General features: G+C 39.8%; 1 protein-coding gene across 21 annotated transcripts in view; it reads left to right on the top strand.

The window, feature by feature from the left end:
* The window catches only part of ncam1a (neural cell adhesion molecule 1a), a 365229-nt gene that overhangs the window by 240789 nt on the left and 105624 nt on the right, over positions 1 to 18816 (top strand). For all 21 annotated transcript variants that reach the window (XM_047379205.1, XM_047379204.1, XM_047379209.1 and 18 more), the window contains exons 2-4: positions 11537 to 11611; positions 12633 to 12842; positions 14834 to 14977. In XM_047379205.1, the coding sequence (XP_047235161.1) occupies positions 11537 to 11611; positions 12633 to 12842; positions 14834 to 14977 (429 nt within the window). The remainder of the gene's footprint in view (positions 1 to 11536; positions 11612 to 12632; positions 12843 to 14833; positions 14978 to 18816) is intronic.

The following is an 18816-nucleotide window of genomic DNA, read 5'->3' as shown; positions in this document are numbered from 1 at the left end:
CAAGATAATCAGGAACGAAACAGATGATTCTCCAACTGTATGGGAAGAGCACTGGTGAAAAAAAATAGGGAAATTAATAATGTCGAACTAGGAACAAGGAATTAATGCAAACAAGAGAACAGCTTACTAAATAGGTGTGGTCAGGTCGCCAGGGGAAGAGGCATTCAGGATCCAGATTTGTAGCAGGTTCTTTAGGTGCTGTTCAGTGTGAGCTCAGAGCAAAACAGGAATGAGTTCGGTGTGCATATGCTTACGTTCGAGGGTGGACAGGGTACGCTTGCGGCTTGGTCCAGGAGGCGAAGGTAGCAGGAAACTGCCAGCTAGATGCGAATCCAAACAAGACAGTTGACAGGAAATGAAACCCTCAGAACGTAGATAACCTTGATCATCCAGAAAGACCTCCAGACACGTAGTCAGTATTCAGTGACATAAACCCAGGGTTCGGATTTACTCAGCCTGCGAAGGAGCATAAACAAAGTTACAACGAGGTCGAAGAACAAAGCATAGATTTAGTGTTTGGCTTGAGCTTGTTGCCTCTGTTGGCAAAACACTTTGGCATTGAAGTGCTGGCAGCCTCCTGCTTAAGTACTCCTCAAAGTAATCAGTAGAATAAGTCGCACCTGTCACCCAGCACACCTGAGAACTCCTGCACCGTCTGAAAACACTGAACACATGTAGCAAGCACAAAACACAAACACAACCCAGATCCTGACAATAATGAAAGAAATAGATCAGGATACACCGTAATACATTAAAAATAGCTGTTAGGCCTCACCTTGAACCAATGAAAAAGGATCAAAGTGACAGAAATACTGCTGGGATTAAAAATTGGTTATGATCTGATGATTCATCATGTTGGCAACAAGGGACCAAACACACCAAGACAATAGGCCACGCAACAAGCATTGAAACATAACACAGAAGCAAAAACACACACTTTACAAAATTTCTTTCTCTGTATATTTTAAACACTTATTTGAAACGGACATTTCTTTAGAATTGTCTTCTGTCTGGTTCATCTTCTAAACGTTCATGTAAAGCTCTGCATTCATCTCTTTCTATGGAGAGAAAGATCACACTGACTGATAATTTCTCTGATATTTAGCTATATGCCAACTTGGCTCCTGACTGTGACTGGGTGATCCCACAAAAACAAACACACAAGATAAATACATTAAGTTAATTACACAATGATTAGTGGAATTATACTGAATCTTATATAAATAAAAGGGTTCACCGCTGAATTTTGAATGGCCATTTTATTAGTTTCGCTTGTTCCGTTGCTTGTTAGCAACTCGATGCACTTAGACAAGTAGATGTGGTGAAAACAATTTGCTCAAGTTCAAGCCAAGCATCAGGATGTGAAAGAAAGAGGATTTAAGTTTCATTGAAAATGACTGTGCCTATCTCCAGAGATCGTTGGTGGGAGGCAGGTTACACCATGTGGATGGGATGCCAGTCCATAAACAACCTGAATGCCTAAATCCATGCTGCCTTTTATCAATGGATTTGCTGGTGGTGGAACTATAATGGTATGGAGGATAATTTCTTGGCACACGTCTACACGTCACTTTTAATCACCACAGTCTATTTGAATATTGTTCCTGATCATGTCCATTCCTGTATGTTGCCATCTTCTCAAAGCTACTTCCAGCAGGAACATGCACCATGTCGTAAACCATAGATCATCTCAAACTGGTTTCTTGAACATTTCAATGAGTTCATAGTCCAATAACCTCCTCAGTCACCAGTAGAGCACCTTTAGGGTGTGATGAAATGGAGAATTCACATCATGGATGTGCAGCTGGAGCAACTGTGTGATGCCATCATGTCAATATGGTCCAGAATCTGTGAGGAATGTTTCTAACACCTTGTTGAATCTATGCCACAAAGAAGAAGGGCAGTTCTGAAGGAAACATGGGGTCCAACCTGATACCAGCAATGTAAACCCATGGAAGAGATCGGTGATTGTATAATACATATAATATCAAGTTTTTCCAAGGCTGCCTGGAAGGCTGCCTGGAGCCAATTAGTTTTGCTTGTGTAAAAATTATCTTAAAAATACTAGAAATTCCACCAGCTGATGTTTCCTTCTGAACTTAATTAGGCAGAAATCTGTGACACTAGTAAGAGATAAAACGGTGGGAGCTTTCTCTGTGTTTTTGTGTGAAATTCTATGAGACACTAACATTGGGTAGCCAGTGTGCTTTTGGATCCTGCTCAAGTCATTGGTCCCAATAAGCAGACCTTTTCAGAGACAAATAAAGCTGAGAATCAAATAAGGCACATCTCTGTTTATGGATGCTGTAAATTCACACTCAGCCAGCTCTCAAGTGTGTGTGTCATAGATGTATGCATCCTTGTAAAGCCGCAAAGTGCTGTCGGTCTGCCCTTGCATGATGTGTGTTTGCTCTGACATGACTTGCATGTTAAGCACCAACAGCTGACTCTTGTAGCCTCCCTGTAATGGAGCCAGTCACCAGTGGTGGCCCAGCTCCAAATAGATGTCCAAACCTCCTTTTTCAAGACAGAAAAAGCAGCTGCCTCAGACTCCAGCTTTTCTGAGCAGAACTGTTTTTGTTTCAAACTCCCCCACCATAAAATAAAATAAGCAGAAGCCATGTTGGCTGCGTAAATATTTTTGCTGTTGCATAACTTGATAATAAAAAACTGCGGTTTGGTTGCTAACTGCCTGTTTATAGAAGCAGCCTACAAAGTCCATAATCCTCTCACAATAGAATGGCCACCACTCACATCTCCTCTCAGTGGTTTTAGGTCATTGTTACAAAAACCTCACAGGCATTTTTGCCTCAGAGTCCTGGGGAAGGATTAGCAGCGTTTTAGCACACCATTCCTAAAAATCCTGTCTGAGCGAATCATAAGTGGCTTTAACAGCTCTGATAAATGTAAATGTAAATATTTACATTTATTTTTAATTAGTAATCCATGACTTCCTTTTTCCCTGGGGTATAAATATGTGACACAGAGACTCTCTTCAAAATAGAAAAGACTAAGGTCTGCCTTTTGCATGCTGCAAATTAAATAAAGATACATATAATATATGTGTGAACATCCACTTGCATTAACTATGAAAGTAACTGTGTGTTTTGGGTTGTGAGAACCTTTATAGGTATTGTCAGGGAACAGCATATCTGTTAAAAAACACGTGCTTCTATTTGATCTTGTTGTTTTGCTGTTGTGCCACGCTGCATGGCACTGAGACTCGGCACAGAGCGACAAGCAGTTTGGAGTTTCATCTGTACAAACCCTTTGTCGGCCATGAGCCAATATGCTGTGGCATTTTGAGCTTCCGTATTCAGAATTGTTTATCCTGATCTTCCGAGCTCAAACGAACCCTGCCGCGGTTCAGGAGGTCTGCTTGATTGTAAATAACACATCCTCTCCCATTACCGGGGCACCAAATACTGCAGTTCTGCTGGAGCCAGGAGCCTATTTGGAGTTGCCTTTGATCTCTGTGGCATAATTTACTGGCTCCAACAGTTTTTTTATGCAGAGAGCAAAATACATCTAATGACTCCATTTTTACATAGTTTTTTGCATGTTGAGTGACACAAAGCAGTCCACTTGCTCTTTTTATGAGTTTGCTGAAGACCTTAAGTGTGTGTTTGGTGATTCTTTACACTTTCAAAGTCAAAACAGGCAACAGTTTTCACATTGGATGCCTTCCTTACACTCACCTTCTCAGCTCTGCCGACACATTTCCTATAGATCAGAGCTTTGTGAGAGCCACTCCAGAATTGTGGCTTTGTGTTTCCTGACGCTGCTTCAGTATTTCCACATGACGTTCTATCATTATGTTGTCCTCTATTTTGTGAAGACCACAAGTTCCTCTTGGGGCAAAACACACCTAAGGCATGATGCTGCCAGACCTGTTCTACATAGCCATATTCACAATACTAAGGCTTTTTTTTTCAAATGAAACGATGATCATTGGATCAAACACTTAAATTTTTATTGTATTAGACAACACAATGTGTCTAAAAGGCAAAACATAGTCGCGCGTATTCAAAGCGGACGTCTGTCTAACATGTCCGCTCAAAGCTCAATATTTATGACAGCATACGCGGACCCACACAATAAACTGCTTGGGGGGGGAAAAGTCTCCACATCTAACTGTTTTATATGTGACACACTGCTCCAAGCAGGCGGTCGCAAGTACACACAGCGTCAAAGCCACTCTCTGCCTCCCACTGACAGGTGTATTCCTCTTCTTTGTCACTAGTCTGGTTTCATGGCCTTTAATACCACTTCTACTTATTATTTTTCCAAAGCTACATGACAAATTAGTTCTGCCTCCCTCTCCGATGACATCATGGCAGAAAGTGTGGTAAATGTAGGTAAACATAGAAATGTAGGAAAACGGTATGCTCGACTATGAAGCCGCGGACAGTGTGCGTGGAGTCCACGCTGCTCACAGTACACCCGACTATGTTCTGCCGTCAGGTTCTTGTGGTACTTTTTAGTAACGGATCCTTTCTTCCTGAGTAGCCTTTTAGCCCATGTCAGCGCAGGAATTGTTTCACTGTGGATAATCTCTGGCCACCTTAGGCCAACATCTTCACAGAGTCTTTTGTTCTTAAGTTGATGAACGCAAGGTTCTGAGACACCCAACCTGTCTCCTTCCTGAACTGTTTAATGGCTAGACATTCCCATGGTGTTTCTACTTGCATTTAATTATTTAAACAGATGAACGTGCAAATAGGCAAAGGTAAATTCAACATATCTGTTTTTCAAAGCAATCCAACAATTCCTGCCAAATTCCCTTTATATACTCTTGGGTAATTGCTGCATGGGAATGGTGTTGTGTGGATATGCAAAGGTTTTCTTTCTATCACTTTGACTCCACATGAAAATGATGTTGGTGGCTCAGAAACAGTATTTTGTCTGACAGCAAGGTCCTAAATATACTAACAACTTTGCAGGGAAACATGTTTGATTTAAATGTGTCTAATAATTAAGCTTGGCCTTCCAACATTAGTTTCAGGATATTTCCTTAGCACTGACTTAATCCATGTCTCATATTCCTTAGTTGAGTGCAAGACGTCGATTAGATGCGGATATTTGTGGAGGACCAGGCTATGTTGTGCCAGATGACCGCAGAGCCGTGCATCCGATTACGAAGATTGGAACTCTGAAATATCTACAGCAGCTTTCTGTTTTTTTGACTGAAGCAAAGGTTTTCTTGAAAGTCTAGATTAACTAAGATTTGCTGAGTTTTTCTTTCCTTCAAACTTCCAAACAACTCAGTGGAAGTACGCTGATCTGACTGATAGTGAAGTGCTGCTTGTGAATGAGCATTTCTGTCTGTATCTGTAGCAGTCTAACCAAATTGAAGAATGAGTGAATGGACACTTCACTGCAGACGAAGCGTTTTCTCTATAAATGTCAGGAATCAAGAGGCAGTTTAACATGATACATATACAGTATATTAGACTGCAATGTCATTAGGGAGGATGTTGGTCCAAAGATAACGGCATCCTTTATAAAGGCTGACTCTTATATGGCAGCAATGATGTTAATCTTCTCTTAATTTTTATAGTTTATGGTCTTTTTACCTAAGTTATGCTTTTCTTTGTCTTTTACATCACTGTGGAGAAATGCTGTCCCACTCTTCTTTGCAAAATTGTTTTAATTCGTTCACATTGTAAAGTTTTCCAGCATGAATGGCTTGTTTAAGATCAAGCCGTTTAAGGTCTTAAGATTTAAGTCCGGACTTTGTTTGTGCTACTTCAAACCCTTTATCGGATTTATTCAACCATTCAGAGGTGGAATTGCTGGTGTGACTTAGATCATTGTCCAGTTCCATAACAGATGGATAATCATTCTCCTTTGGGATTTTCTACTAGAAAGCAGAATTTATGGTACAGTTTGTCTCGTCAGTCCACAAAATATTTTAACAGAAAAACGATTTTCTTAGTCTTAGGGATCATCAGGATGTTTTTTGTTTCTCTCCCATGGAGGCTGTTTTTGCCCAGTTTCTTTTTCTTATTGTTGAATCATGAACTATGACCTTAACTAAGACAAGTGAGCCCTGCAGAGCTTTGTTCTGTGTTTGTTTATAATGAGTCGTTAATGAGCTCTTGGAAGGTTCCTGGGAAGGTTCTCCACTATTCCATGTTTTCTCCATTTGTGGCTAATGGTTCTCATTGTGGTTCTCTGGAATCTCATAGCCTTGGAAGTGGCTCATCTGTTCTTGATTTTTTTTAGATTGGGGTATGAAGTTGTTTTTTGAGATCTGTCATCCTACTTCATGTTGTTAGACACGTTCTGTTTAAGTGATTTCCTGATTCTACAAGTCTGGGAGAAATCAGGACTGGGCGTGGCTAGTGCAACTGACTTGAGCTTTTTTTTTAATATTACCTAAAGAACATAGTTATTTCATCATAAAGCAAGATGGTTCAATTACTATTTCACAGAGATCTAGGTTGGTTTGGATTGTTTTTATTTTCTTAATCAATGAATTCATTGTTTGAAAAAGTGCATTTTGTATTTACTTATGTTATCGTTGGACTGTAACCAACATTAAAAAAGGATCTTCTAGGACGTTTTTCTGCCAATTTCTAGAACTGGAGAAATTAGCAGAAAATCTCATGTGCAATATGCTATTCAACTTCAGAGGGCTTGTGAATAAGCATTAGCTGCATTACTGCAATATGATTCTTAACTTGTTTATTGTGTTTAATCATAACCTCCAACTCAAATTCTAAAACCTAATGTAAAGTTGTATATGTATTTCATTAAGAATATTGTCTCAGCAGAGACAGAAAGTCCTTTGTTTGACGCAGGAGGCTGAACAACCTCTCCATCTTGGAGAGAGCACCCAAGTGGCCTTATGAGACTAATATGGAGAAAATGGCTCTGGGAATAGCTCTCTTTCCCACACCACCTGAGCTTATTTCTGTTGTTTTTACTGTTGCAGATATCATCATTTGGTTTTTCGGCCAGGCATCGCAGTCTTAGGAGGCATTGTTAGAGTTTACAACATGGTATATCTGTGATCTGCTTAGCCAAAGGAAGGAAATGGATAGGTTGTTGTCTTTGTATCGACATCCAGCCTGTGTAAGCAAACATTCTGAGGGTAGTGGTTTTCCATGCCTCTGAAGCTTTCATGCTGACTTCGAACAAAAGCCAGCTTTATTCACATTGAAAGAAATATATGAAAATTAGCATGCCCTCTTGAGAAAGCCAAAATAAATATATTATTTGCGCTTTAGTAAAAAAAATCACCATATTTTTCCTTTTTGAAAGTGCTTAATATGGCATTTTTAAAGGATTTCTTCTCACATCAGCTGGCTCTTAAAAGACCCATTTTGTTGTGTTCAAGGTTTGTGTACCTGACATTTCAGCATGCACTGTGTTCCTTTAACGTGGAAGATTTCTACATAATTGGATTTCTGATAACAGGATTTCTGCTTTTTGGAGTTGGCGGTTACCTGGCTTATCGAAAGATTTGTAAAACACCGGCAGCTTTTCAAAGCACTCAAAAGCTGCCTGGGATGTTTGAAGGGATCTTTAGAGCTCTCAGCACTCAGACTGATATGTTAAGAGATCAGAATCGCAAGCTGGACGCGATCCTTGAACAGAATCCCAGACTGGCTGCGTTTCCCAGACTCAAAGGTGATATGATTTAATCTTGGAGAAAGTTGTTTGCTCAGGATCCACTGAAAGTACCAGATATTTGGCTATTTGGATTTGAAATTGAGAATGCCAGTAAGACTTTGAAGGCATGCAGAAAATCACAGCCGGCCTGAACCAAAACATTTATTGTTTGTCTAATTCAGGCATCCCGATATGGCCTTCACAGGCTTCTTATCAAAACATTTCTCCTGGATGTTCTGTAAATACGACGCTCTGCCCCAGCAACTCCCCTCATCTTTGAACTGAACTGTATGTCCTTTTTCAAGGACAATGGCACCTTCGTCAGTGTTGACAGTCTAATTCTTTGCACACATGATAATACTTAAATATTGGCACCCTCACGAGTCCACCATGCCCCTGCAAAATCTTTGCTTATGTGTGTTGCTTTCCCATGCTCCTTATTTTTACCTAAATGTGGATTTCATTTCTTCATTTCTTCTCCTTTTCATAGATTTTTAGATTTACCAGTGAAAGGAAAATAATACTAGTTTCTTAGAAATTTGAACAAAAGCTGTTTTTTACACCAGTGACTCAGCTTCCTTAGTTAGAACTCAATAATTGCTTAGTTAAATTTCAATGGATGCAAATGACTGTTATTATGGGACTACAACTGCATTATACCAGTGAACCCAAGGATCATTCTCTCTTAGCACAAGATGCTTTCCCTTACATAGAGGACTTAATGATATAATTACCTCTTTAGAAAGATTGGTTTAGAACCAGCTCTTTACCAGTAAAACCCAAAGGATTATTAATGTTATCTGTATCATTGTAATGTTGGCCACAGATTTTTAGATTTCTCAGAAGGATTCATAGATTTTTAGATTTCTTAGAAGGATTGTAGTATCATTTGATTTGTTTTTCTGTGTCTACCTTGCCTTGCCTTGCCTTGCCTTGCCTATAAAACTCTATTACTGGAATATTCTTGTTAAAATTTCATTTGAAATTTTCATTTTCATCTGTTGTTTTGATTCAAGCATCAAGCCTAAACACATCCTGGTTCGCCTGTAAATAGAATATCCCACAACAGCGGCATTTAAAGTGGTTTTAAACAGAAATTTCTTGCTTCCTGGGAGGTACAAATAACACCTGTTGCTGAAATACATTGGTTTAAAAGGTACCGTTACTGTGATGAAGACAAATAAATCTTCAAATTAATGGGTTCATTTTTGTACATAAACATTTTTGCAAAGAGCATGTGAAAACCAAAAAGAAACTGTTTTTGCCTCTTCATGTGAACATCTTCAGTGATTAAATAAACTGTGTAATGAACTGATTTCTTTCATTTACAGCATGTAAGATGCATGAAAAGTCTTAGCAAAAAGAATGCCAAAGCTCTGATATGATGCATTTAGACATCATATACACCTCTCATAAGTCTAATTCCTGCACACAGCTCCTTGACCAGGCATTTTGGCTGAAATTGGGGTATGTTTTCCCAGATGTTTTTCCAAAGTCGTGTTTCTGTCTCTATTTGGAAACATCAATGCCATCTTGTGCTGGGATGATAGCTGGCTACCTGTCTTTGAATAGCAAAGTCCCACCAGCCGTTCCCATGAAGCTCCCGGCGAGAATCCAGCTGAGGCTGACTAACTCATTTGTGTGAAGTGGCGACGTGCTGGAGGCTCAGCAGGATTTCTCCGTCAAGCACTGGATCACGATTTACTGGCATTTTGCAGCCTGCGGTTTCACTTCTATGTTAATAGTGTTGAAGATAAAAGGCTTACAGTAAATCGTGTTGCAATCAGAAGTGATTAAATTCGCACAAAGTTGAGGAACAAGCAGAAGTGATTTGCCTTTTCAATACTTTTTATTCGGTTTGCTTAATTTTTGCTTCTGATTTGCTGTAACGCGGGCAGGAACAAACACCAGGTGTTTCTCTGCATGCTTTCAAAGTCTTTGCTGTGTCATTGCTTCACTTTGGTTAATGCTGAAGAGTACACGAGTCTCAGGGAAAAAGGATATTCTTGGATTAAAGAGATTATGTCTTTCCTCTCACCTGCCAAGAAAAGCAGAATGGAGAAAACAAGCAGAATGTTGGGAAAGAAGTCTTTTTAAAGATTAAGCAAATAAATATATGTTTATTTTATATTCTTGAATGTGTTTATGACTGCTTCTGAGTCCTGGAGTTTAACTATACCTTAAATTTACAGATCCATCTCAATATTAGAAAATCATCTTAATTTAATCAAAGAAGTCAACTTTACATAGATTTATTCCCCACAGAGTGATATAATTCTGTACATTTCCACTATTCTGGTTTACAGTTAATGAAAACCCAAACTTCAGTTTCTTCAGTGTGGCATGAAGGGAATTAGCCTTTGGTTCAGCTGAGGTGTTCAGGTCCAGGTTGCTTTAATAGTAACCTTCTGTTTGTCTGTGTTGTTGGTTCTGCTGTCTCTCATTTTCCTTTTGACATTAATCAATAGATTCACTATGGGGTTCAGGTCAGCCCAGTTTGCTCAGTGATGTCATGGTCATTAAGGCAAGTGTTGGTACCTTTGGCAGTTTGGGCTGGTGCCAAGTTCTGCTGGAAAATTAAATCAACTTTTCGATTAAGCTTGTCAGCTAAGGGAAACATGAAGTGGTCTAAACTATGCTGGCTGGAAACTTCACACTGAACCTGAAGCAACATGGACTCTGTACCTCTCCACTGTTCCTCCAGACCCTGAGACATTGATTTCCATAGGGAAGCTCAAATTTACCTCTATTTTAAAAGATAACTTTGGACCACTAAACAGTACAGACCTTTTTCTCCTAGGCTTAAGTAAAGTGCCTTTGTCTCTGCTTCAGTAGTGGTTTAACACGAGAAATGTGACAGGTGTAGTTCGTGTCCTGGGTACACCTGTGTGTCATGGCTTTCAACCGCTGTCTCCAGCTGCAGTCCATGCCTAGTGAATTTCCCCACATCTTTAATGGGCTTTGCTTCACAATTCTCACAGCTCCTTGTGCTTCTTTTCCAGCCAGTTTTTCCTTCCACTGAACTTTGCATTAATATCCTTGGGTATAGCCTCCTGTGGACATCTTCTTCAGCGATGATATTTTGTAGCTTACCCTCAAGGAGGAGGTTGTCAATGACTGTCTGTTGCAGCAGTCCGTCCCATGAAAATGTCACCCATGCAATTGGCCACAGCATAAAATTTCTGTTTTAAAATAATTTTTATTGGTTTTATGTAATATTCTAATTTTCTATGAAACTGAATGTTGGGTTTTCTTTAGCTGAAAGTTGTAATTAACAGAAATACATGCGTGAAATTCTAACACTTCGTGTTTATTAAATCTATACAATACAGGAGTTTCACTTTTTATTTTGCTTTAGAGAAACAAAGAAACCTTTTTGATGATATTCTAATTAATTGAGATGAACTTGTATTTATTCTTCTCACCCTAATGGCTTTCATCGTCTTAATGAAATTCAGTCCTCTAAAGTGTCAAACATGTTGTCACAGGTCAAAGGTACATTTTAAACCAGTTCACAATTAAAGATAAAACCATCCCAGGAGAGAATCACAGGGATTACTGCTATCTACAACAATGTAAATGTAAAGCTTTGAAAATCTGCGATGAATCGTCAGCCCGACCCTGCTCAGGAAGAACGTTTTCAGCCCAGGGAGAGTGGAAACACAAAAAAACTGAATGCTAAATCTATAAATATTATAGCCTTCTAATAAGTCTCTCAGCTTGGTGTCAAAACTCAGAAACCATTTGCACACTGAGATGTTGCACTCCAGTGACAATAAAAGTTCATCACAGAATTTAATTTACAGTGCATTGTGGCCCACAGATCTTATTGTGCTGTGGCTTAGTGTCGCCACTCCTCAAGATTAAAGGAAAAAAACTGATGTATATTTTCTTCTGTCTTCTTTTCTCAACCCAGCTGCTATTCAGGTGCAAATCACTCCGGCACAAGGAGAAATCAGCGTCGGCGAGTCCAAATTTTTCCTGTGTGAAGGTAAGAGCCTTCTAGAAAATGCCTTATTTACCTTAGTTTGATGCAAATTTCAACTTATCCAGAAATACTGCCAGGATCAACCAAGGTCATTTGATAAAAGTGACACATGTTTGGTGAGATGATTATTTAGCAGCTGGAGGCAGTGGAGGGATAGATCAGTCAGGTAAAGCTGGGGCCACATTACACAATTATTTTTGACTAATTCCCAGTTGGAGATTCTGCGTCAGTTGGCAGAGCGAGTTGGCACAAATATCTGTTATCACAAGTATCTGTGTGGAAGGAGGTGAAGACTGGCGTCTGGAGGTGTAAGGGGTACCGCGTCGGGTTGACCCTGCAAAAAAGAAACGAGTGTAGACAATGGCTGGATGGAAGATGTTATATGCAGTTTCAACAGTCTTAATTATCATATATGGCTCTAGAAAATACATTTTATGATCAAAAGTCAAAACCTAGGCTATTGTACATCAATAAGGTCTAAAAAAAAGAGTAAATGGCTTTAGCTTAACTTTGAATTGTTCAGTGGTAAACAATAAACGTTCCTTAGAGCTCTCTGTGTTCTTCATGAGAAGAGACAACATTACTATTTTGCTAACAAACTAAAACTGCCTGTGTTTGTGTTCTGCTTCATGAAAAATGAATAGGGACGAAAACTTGTTTGATTTTTTTCTGTCATTAAAAGTTGCCTCCTGGTCAATAAATACAAATTATAACACTTTTTTATCCTACTATCAATAATTTTCAGATCTTAAAGGTTTTTCTCATTTTTAAGACATCTTTAGAGAAATAATCTAGGTTTATTTTATTTCTCATTTTCAGTTGCTACATTTTTTCATTTGGGTTTTATTGATTGCTGCCTCAACTTTTTTCCCAACAGCATAGACAAAGTTCTACTTGATGTTGCTTAAGTTATATCATATTATATATTATCTTATCTGTGTGGTTGCTATACCTTTACAGTAGTAATCTAGGAAATTTACAAGCCAACTTGTTCGTTAACTTTACTGTTCTTTTTGTTTTGCAGTGGTTGGAGATGCTAAAGACATCGACTGGTTCGCCCCTAGTGGTGAGAAGATCCTCCCCCCTCGGCCAAACATCTCCGTGAGTCGGAGCGACGAGTCCACGTCGATTCTCACCATCTACCATGCCAATGTGGACAATGCCGGTATCTACAAATGTGTGGCAAAAAATGGAGACAAGGAGGCCCAGGCCACAGTTCAAGTGAAGATCTTCCGTAAGTCGTGTCTGATTTTACCAGTTTTTCCAGAAACGTTGTTGCCTTCAAATTATTTTTCCATATTTCAATCGGCATCACAACTTGAACTGTTCTGAGCCACCCAGACACAAAAAGAGCTATTCAAAGGACAGACAGACGTCACAAGAGGGTTATTCAAGCCAAGCTTTAGTATTACTTTGAAATTCAATTACATTGCAGTGAGAAATAATCAACCAAGGTTATATTTATTATTTTCAGAATATATATATATATATATATATATATATATATATATATATGTATGTCTATAAAATGTGCAAATCATATCAAGTGTTAAGGCAAATAAGCACTTAATGAACTATAAGAGCTCATTGGCAGGAATGCAGGAAATAAGTAATATTATATTTATTGTAAGTGGTGATTTTCATCATGATATTCATCAAATAGAGCTCGGAGATGTTTGAACCCATTTCTAACAGCATACTAACATCCCTACAGGGGAAGAAAAATGTCCCTGATTGCTATAAATGACTCATACACCTATGTACTGGTATCTTGCTACAATATTTTTGTTTCCTCTTCACCCAGTGTAAATTAATTAAACCTATACTCATACAGCTAACAGACATAGTTTAAAAAGAGGACTCAACATCTTGACACCTGCATTGTCTCTGTTATCCAGTTGAATCCTTTTACATTTTCACATTTTGTCACATTATAGCCACAAACCTCAGTCTATTTTATAGGGATTGTAGTGGATAACTCTGAAGTGGAAGGAAACAGTATGTGGCTTCTAATTTCTTTTCCCAGTAAAAATCTGAAAAGTGTGGGTTACATTTATCTTCAGCCCCTCTGAGTCTGTAATTTTTAGAACCACCTTTGATGCAGTTACAGCTGCAAGCCTTTTTGCAGCTTGTCTCTGCACACCTAGGGACTCAAAATGTTCCTTGCTGTTTGTAAAATAGCTTTGACTCAGTCTGATTAGACGGTGAAACATCTGTAAACATAAATTTTCTTTGATTCTCGGTTAGATTTAGCTCTAAATCCAACCGAAAATCAGAGAATCCAGCCATGCCTGAAACTCTTCCATTAAGGCCAGATTTGTGGAGTGCATGACTAACAGTTTTTCTGTCTACAAATTCTCTCACCTGAGATGTGGAACTCTGCAGCTCCTGCAGTGTTATTATAGGCATTTTGGCTGGTTCCCTGATTAATGTTCCCCTTGCCCAGTCTGTCAGCCTAGATGGACATCCATGTTTTGAAGGTAATTGGTTATGCAGAATTTTATTTTATGGTATCCGGGCTGAAAAATAAACGTGTGCCACACTTTCCAGATATTTCTCTTAAACAAATCTTGATCTTTACTTTTCTCAGTTATGCACTGGTTTGTGCTGGTCTACTAATAATAATAAAATCACAATAAAATAACATGAGGTTTGTGGGCTTTTTCACACACTTTTGACTTTGAAAACCAATATGGCTGCCTTGCATATTAAACTTTGTGGTGGTGGCAGTAAAAAAGGTTTATTTGCACACATACAGACACATTCACACACAGGACTATACAACTGATGCCACTGATGATAACCATTAACGAGTCCTACTGGTTCTTGAAACTGAAACACAGTAAAGTGAGTTTCATATAATCCCAGGATACAAGTTATGGCTGAGATAAATGCAGTCACCAACTCTTGTTCATTCTTGCGTTTATACTGTAAGTTCTTGAAATGGTCTTTATATCTTTTTTGAGAAGTTTCTGATAAATCCAAAATAACTGCCTTGGAAAAATTGTGGTTCCGCCTTATTAATTCTACCATCACTGTTATTTTTATATTATTTTATATTTATAAATAGTTGAGACTGTTGATTTCTCCAAAGTACCACTGAAGGCAACCTGTACCACAGTTTAAGAACCCTGGCTTTACAATGTTTTTTTATGTTAACTGATTTTTGCTATGACTGAATAAACAAAACAACACACTGGATGAGTTTCTAATATTCCTCAACAGAAAAGATCACCTTCCAGAGTGCACCAAGTCGACAGGAATTCAACGAAGGCGATAACGCCGATATCGTCTGCGATGTGGTCAGCTCGCCACCGCCCACCATCATTTGGAAGCACAAGGGGTCCAAACTCCAATCTGCCAAAGATGGTGAGCCAGTTCAAACATAACTGCTTCTGTGCTAGAACTGCTTTCTCACCTCCAGCACACCATTCTGCCCAATCCTCTTCACTCCTTGAGCAGTCACCTCGCCTTCATGCCATCGCTGCATGCCAGTTCATTCTTTCCAATCAATTTTCCACTTGCTGCTGAGTCTCACTCACTCCTAGCCTGTTATCTATTGAAAAAGTAAAGTATTTTCTGCAGGAGGTGATTTTAGACCTCTTAGAAGGCACATGGAAATAGTATTTTTTTTAGCTTAGCAGGAGGAAGTTATTGTCAACTGAATGAAAAGTGAGGTTTAATTTACCCAAACAGAAGAAAAATCTGAACTTAACCAAAGCAAAGAAAGAGGACACAGAAAGTAAAGCAAACACTATAATTTAATTTTTTAATTTGAATCACTTCTAACAAAATAACTGTTGCATTGAACACCCTTGAAGTTTTGCAGGTTAGCTAATAGCTGGCTTACCAAAAACGTTTTTTGTATTACTCCAGGAGAGGAACACCTCTATGTTTGAGAGTTAATAATTGGGTGAAGCTCTTCCCTTGTAGCAGGATTGCTGGGTTTGTTGTTTTCAATAGTTCTCTCAATTGAAAAATGTTTCTCGTTAGCATATGAATTGCTCCCTGCTTTTAGGTTCGAAAGGAGGCTCTGGAAAGTTTGTCACCTGGTCTTTTACCGTGGAAGGAAGCCATAATTAGCTTTGATTCACAGCGGTTACCTTTGATTCGGGTATTCAGTGAAAATAAGCAGAGAAAGCCTGACAAAGGAAAAACATAAGAAACAATACATGGAAACTTTAGAAATGATTCTGTTATAGTTTTTTTTGTTGTTTTTGATCCGTTGATCTCTATGTTTAAAACAACTGTAGCTTAGAAGCTGTGAAGCATGAAGCACACTTATTAAAATAGCTTTCATAGACATTAGTGAGAATATAAAAGAAAACTAAAGAATAAAACTGTGCTGCAGAAAGATTCAAATAAATATGAAGTTAATTTTTTTACATTTAGTTCTTTTTGGGAATAAGATGAAAAGTGCATAAACTGTGTTTTAGGTGTTGAAAATAATAGCAGTTTGTTAAAAAAAAAAGCGAGGAAACCTCCAAATTCTGAGCTTTTCTCACAACAGCACACGTCCCATTTATAATGGCATAAAAACGTTGCTTTCCTGTGAAATAACATTAGTAATGTAACCACTGTTTCTGAAAACTGTTTTACATCTTCGCTGCATGAAGCCGACCACCTTCGGTCACCTCAGAACAGGTATTCCAGCACATGTCCAATAAAACACATTCTGTGGTTCCTCTATATTTCATGGTTTTGCCTCAAAAACAGCATGTTTGACTTAAGGCAAACAAGTTTTCAATTGAATTAAAGCCCAGTGATTTGGTTGGCCACTCTATAAAATTAATCATGTTTGAAACCAAAATGCTGCTCCTTACTGCTGTTTTTCAGAATCAGAATCAGCTTTATTGCCAAGTTCGTATATACAAACAAGGAATTTGACTCCGGTACACTTTGCTCTTTGGTTTTGTTTTTGTATTACAGAATATACAAATTTACAATGTACAATATACACATATATAATAAAATGGTGCATTTGCAACATCTGTATGCTGTTGTTTTGTACTCTATTGAATGTTCAACAGAGAAACAGCCTGGGGGAAGAAACTGTCTCTGTGGCGGCTGGTTTTAGTGTACAGTGCTCTGTAGCTCCACCTGAAGGTAAAACTCTGAACAGTTTATGTGCAGGGTGTGTGGGGTCTGCAGAGATTTTAGCAGCTCTTTTCCTGACCCTAGACCTGTATAAGTCCTGGATGGAGGGAAGGTCAGCCCTGATTATTCTCTCTGCAGTCCTGATTATTCGTTGCAGTCTGGACCTGTCCTGTTTTGTGGATGAGCCAAACCACACTGAGATGGATGAAGACAGGACAAATTGAATGATGGCAGTGTAGAAGATGACCAGCAGCTCCTGTGGAAGGTTGAACTTCTTGAGTTGCCTCAGGAAGTACAGTCTCTGCTGGGCCTTCTTTCGAACAGTGTCTATGTGTGAAGACCATCTCAGGTCCTCAGAGATGGTGGTTCCTAAGAACCTGAAGTGGTCCACGGCCGATACAGTGTTGTTGAGGATGGTGAGGGGGGTGAATGGGGGTGGTGTTCTCCGAAAGTCCACCACCATTTCCACAGTCTTGAGTGGATTCAGTTCAAGGCAGTTCTGACCACACCAGTGGACCAGCCGATCCACCTGCTGTCTGTATGCAGACTCATCACCGTCCTGGATCAGTCCAATGACAGTGGTGTCATCTGCAAACTTAAGGAGTTTCACGGACGAGTCCGATGAAGTGCAGTCATTTATGAACAGGGAGAAGAGGAGTGGGGATAGAACACACCCCTGGGGGGCACCGGTACTTATTGATCTGGATCGGGAGAAGATGCTCCCGAGTCTCACCTGCTGCTGTCGGTCCGTCAGGAAGCTGTTGATCCACTGACAGGTGGAGGCTGGGACGTTGAGCTGGGTGAGCTTCTGATGGAGGATGTCTGGTATGATGGTGCTGAAGGCCGAGCTGAAGTCTACAAACAGGATCCTGGCATACGTCCCTGGGTGGTCGAGGTGTTGCAGGATGAAGTGTAGACCTAAATGAACTGCATCATCTGCCGACCTGTTTGCTCAGTAAGCAAATTGCCGGGGGTCCAGCAGGAGGCCTGTGATGTCTTTCAGGTGCTTCAACACCAGCTGCTCAAAGGATTTCATGACCACAGACGTCAGAGCTACAGGCCTGTAGTCATTTAATCCTACGATGGTGGGTTTCTTGGGCACCGGGATGATGGTGGATTGTTTGAGGCAGGAGGGGACCTCACACTTCTCCAGTGATTTGTTGAAGATCCTTGTGAAGATCGGAGCGAGTTGATTTGCACAGGCTTTCAGGCATGATGGGGAGACGTTATCAGGTCCTCCAGCTTCCTCTGTTCTCATGCGCTGAAAGAGCCTGTTAACATCTTCCTCTGAGATCTTTAGTGCAGGCAGAGGATTTGAAGGTAGGGGGTTGGTAGCTTTGTGGGAAGAACTTGTTCCTGAATGGGATGTGGAGGGGATGATTTGAGGTGTGAATGGCTTCTTGTCATGTCTGCAGTAGAAACCATTCAGACGGTTGGCCAGGAGACGACTCTGTTCAGGATGAGTGGGGGGGCTCCTATAGGCAGTCATGTTTCTCAGACCGGTCAATACAGCTGAAGTGTCACCAGTAGAAAGGTTGTTCTTAAGCTTCTCACTGTAGCTTCTCTTGGCTGCATTGATCTCCTTTGTTAGTGCGCCCAATCTCCACTGCTGTGAGCTTCTTCCTTTTCCCTGCGCAGATTCCTGAGGTGTGGAGTAAACCATGGCTTGTTATTCCCAAAGGTGCAGAAGGTCTTGGTCTGCACACACATGTCCTCACAGAAACTGATGTTTTTGGGGTCTTTGTTGAAAAAGCTATTTTGAGGATGTTTCCTCTTTAGCCTAAAACAACAAGACCTTTCGATATATTTAGTTTGAACATTCCTGTACCATGATGCATGTGTTTGGGAGTTGTCCAATCCTTTCATCAGTCCACCAAATGTTGAGCCACTTGTCTTCAGGCCTATGTGTTCTCTTCAAGTCATTTCTTCAACAATGGCAGTTCGCAGGGGCCTCTTGCCCCTAGCTCTGATTCACAGATAACTGTAGACCATCTATGAGGAGCATGGCATGGTCACTGACAGAGTCTCTGTCCGTTTGGCAATTTCTCCATTCATTGAAATGGTATTCTTCCAAGGCTTTCATAGTTCTGGTTTCCATTCCATTAGCTGAG

The sequence above is a fragment of the Girardinichthys multiradiatus genome, chromosome 11, assembly GCF_021462225.1.
Source record: "Girardinichthys multiradiatus isolate DD_20200921_A chromosome 11, DD_fGirMul_XY1, whole genome shotgun sequence".
Taxonomy (NCBI): Eukaryota; Metazoa; Chordata; class Actinopteri; order Cyprinodontiformes; family Goodeidae; genus Girardinichthys; species Girardinichthys multiradiatus.
The sequence above is the reverse complement of the archived record's forward strand: the minus strand, read 5'-3'. Positions and strand labels throughout refer to the sequence as shown.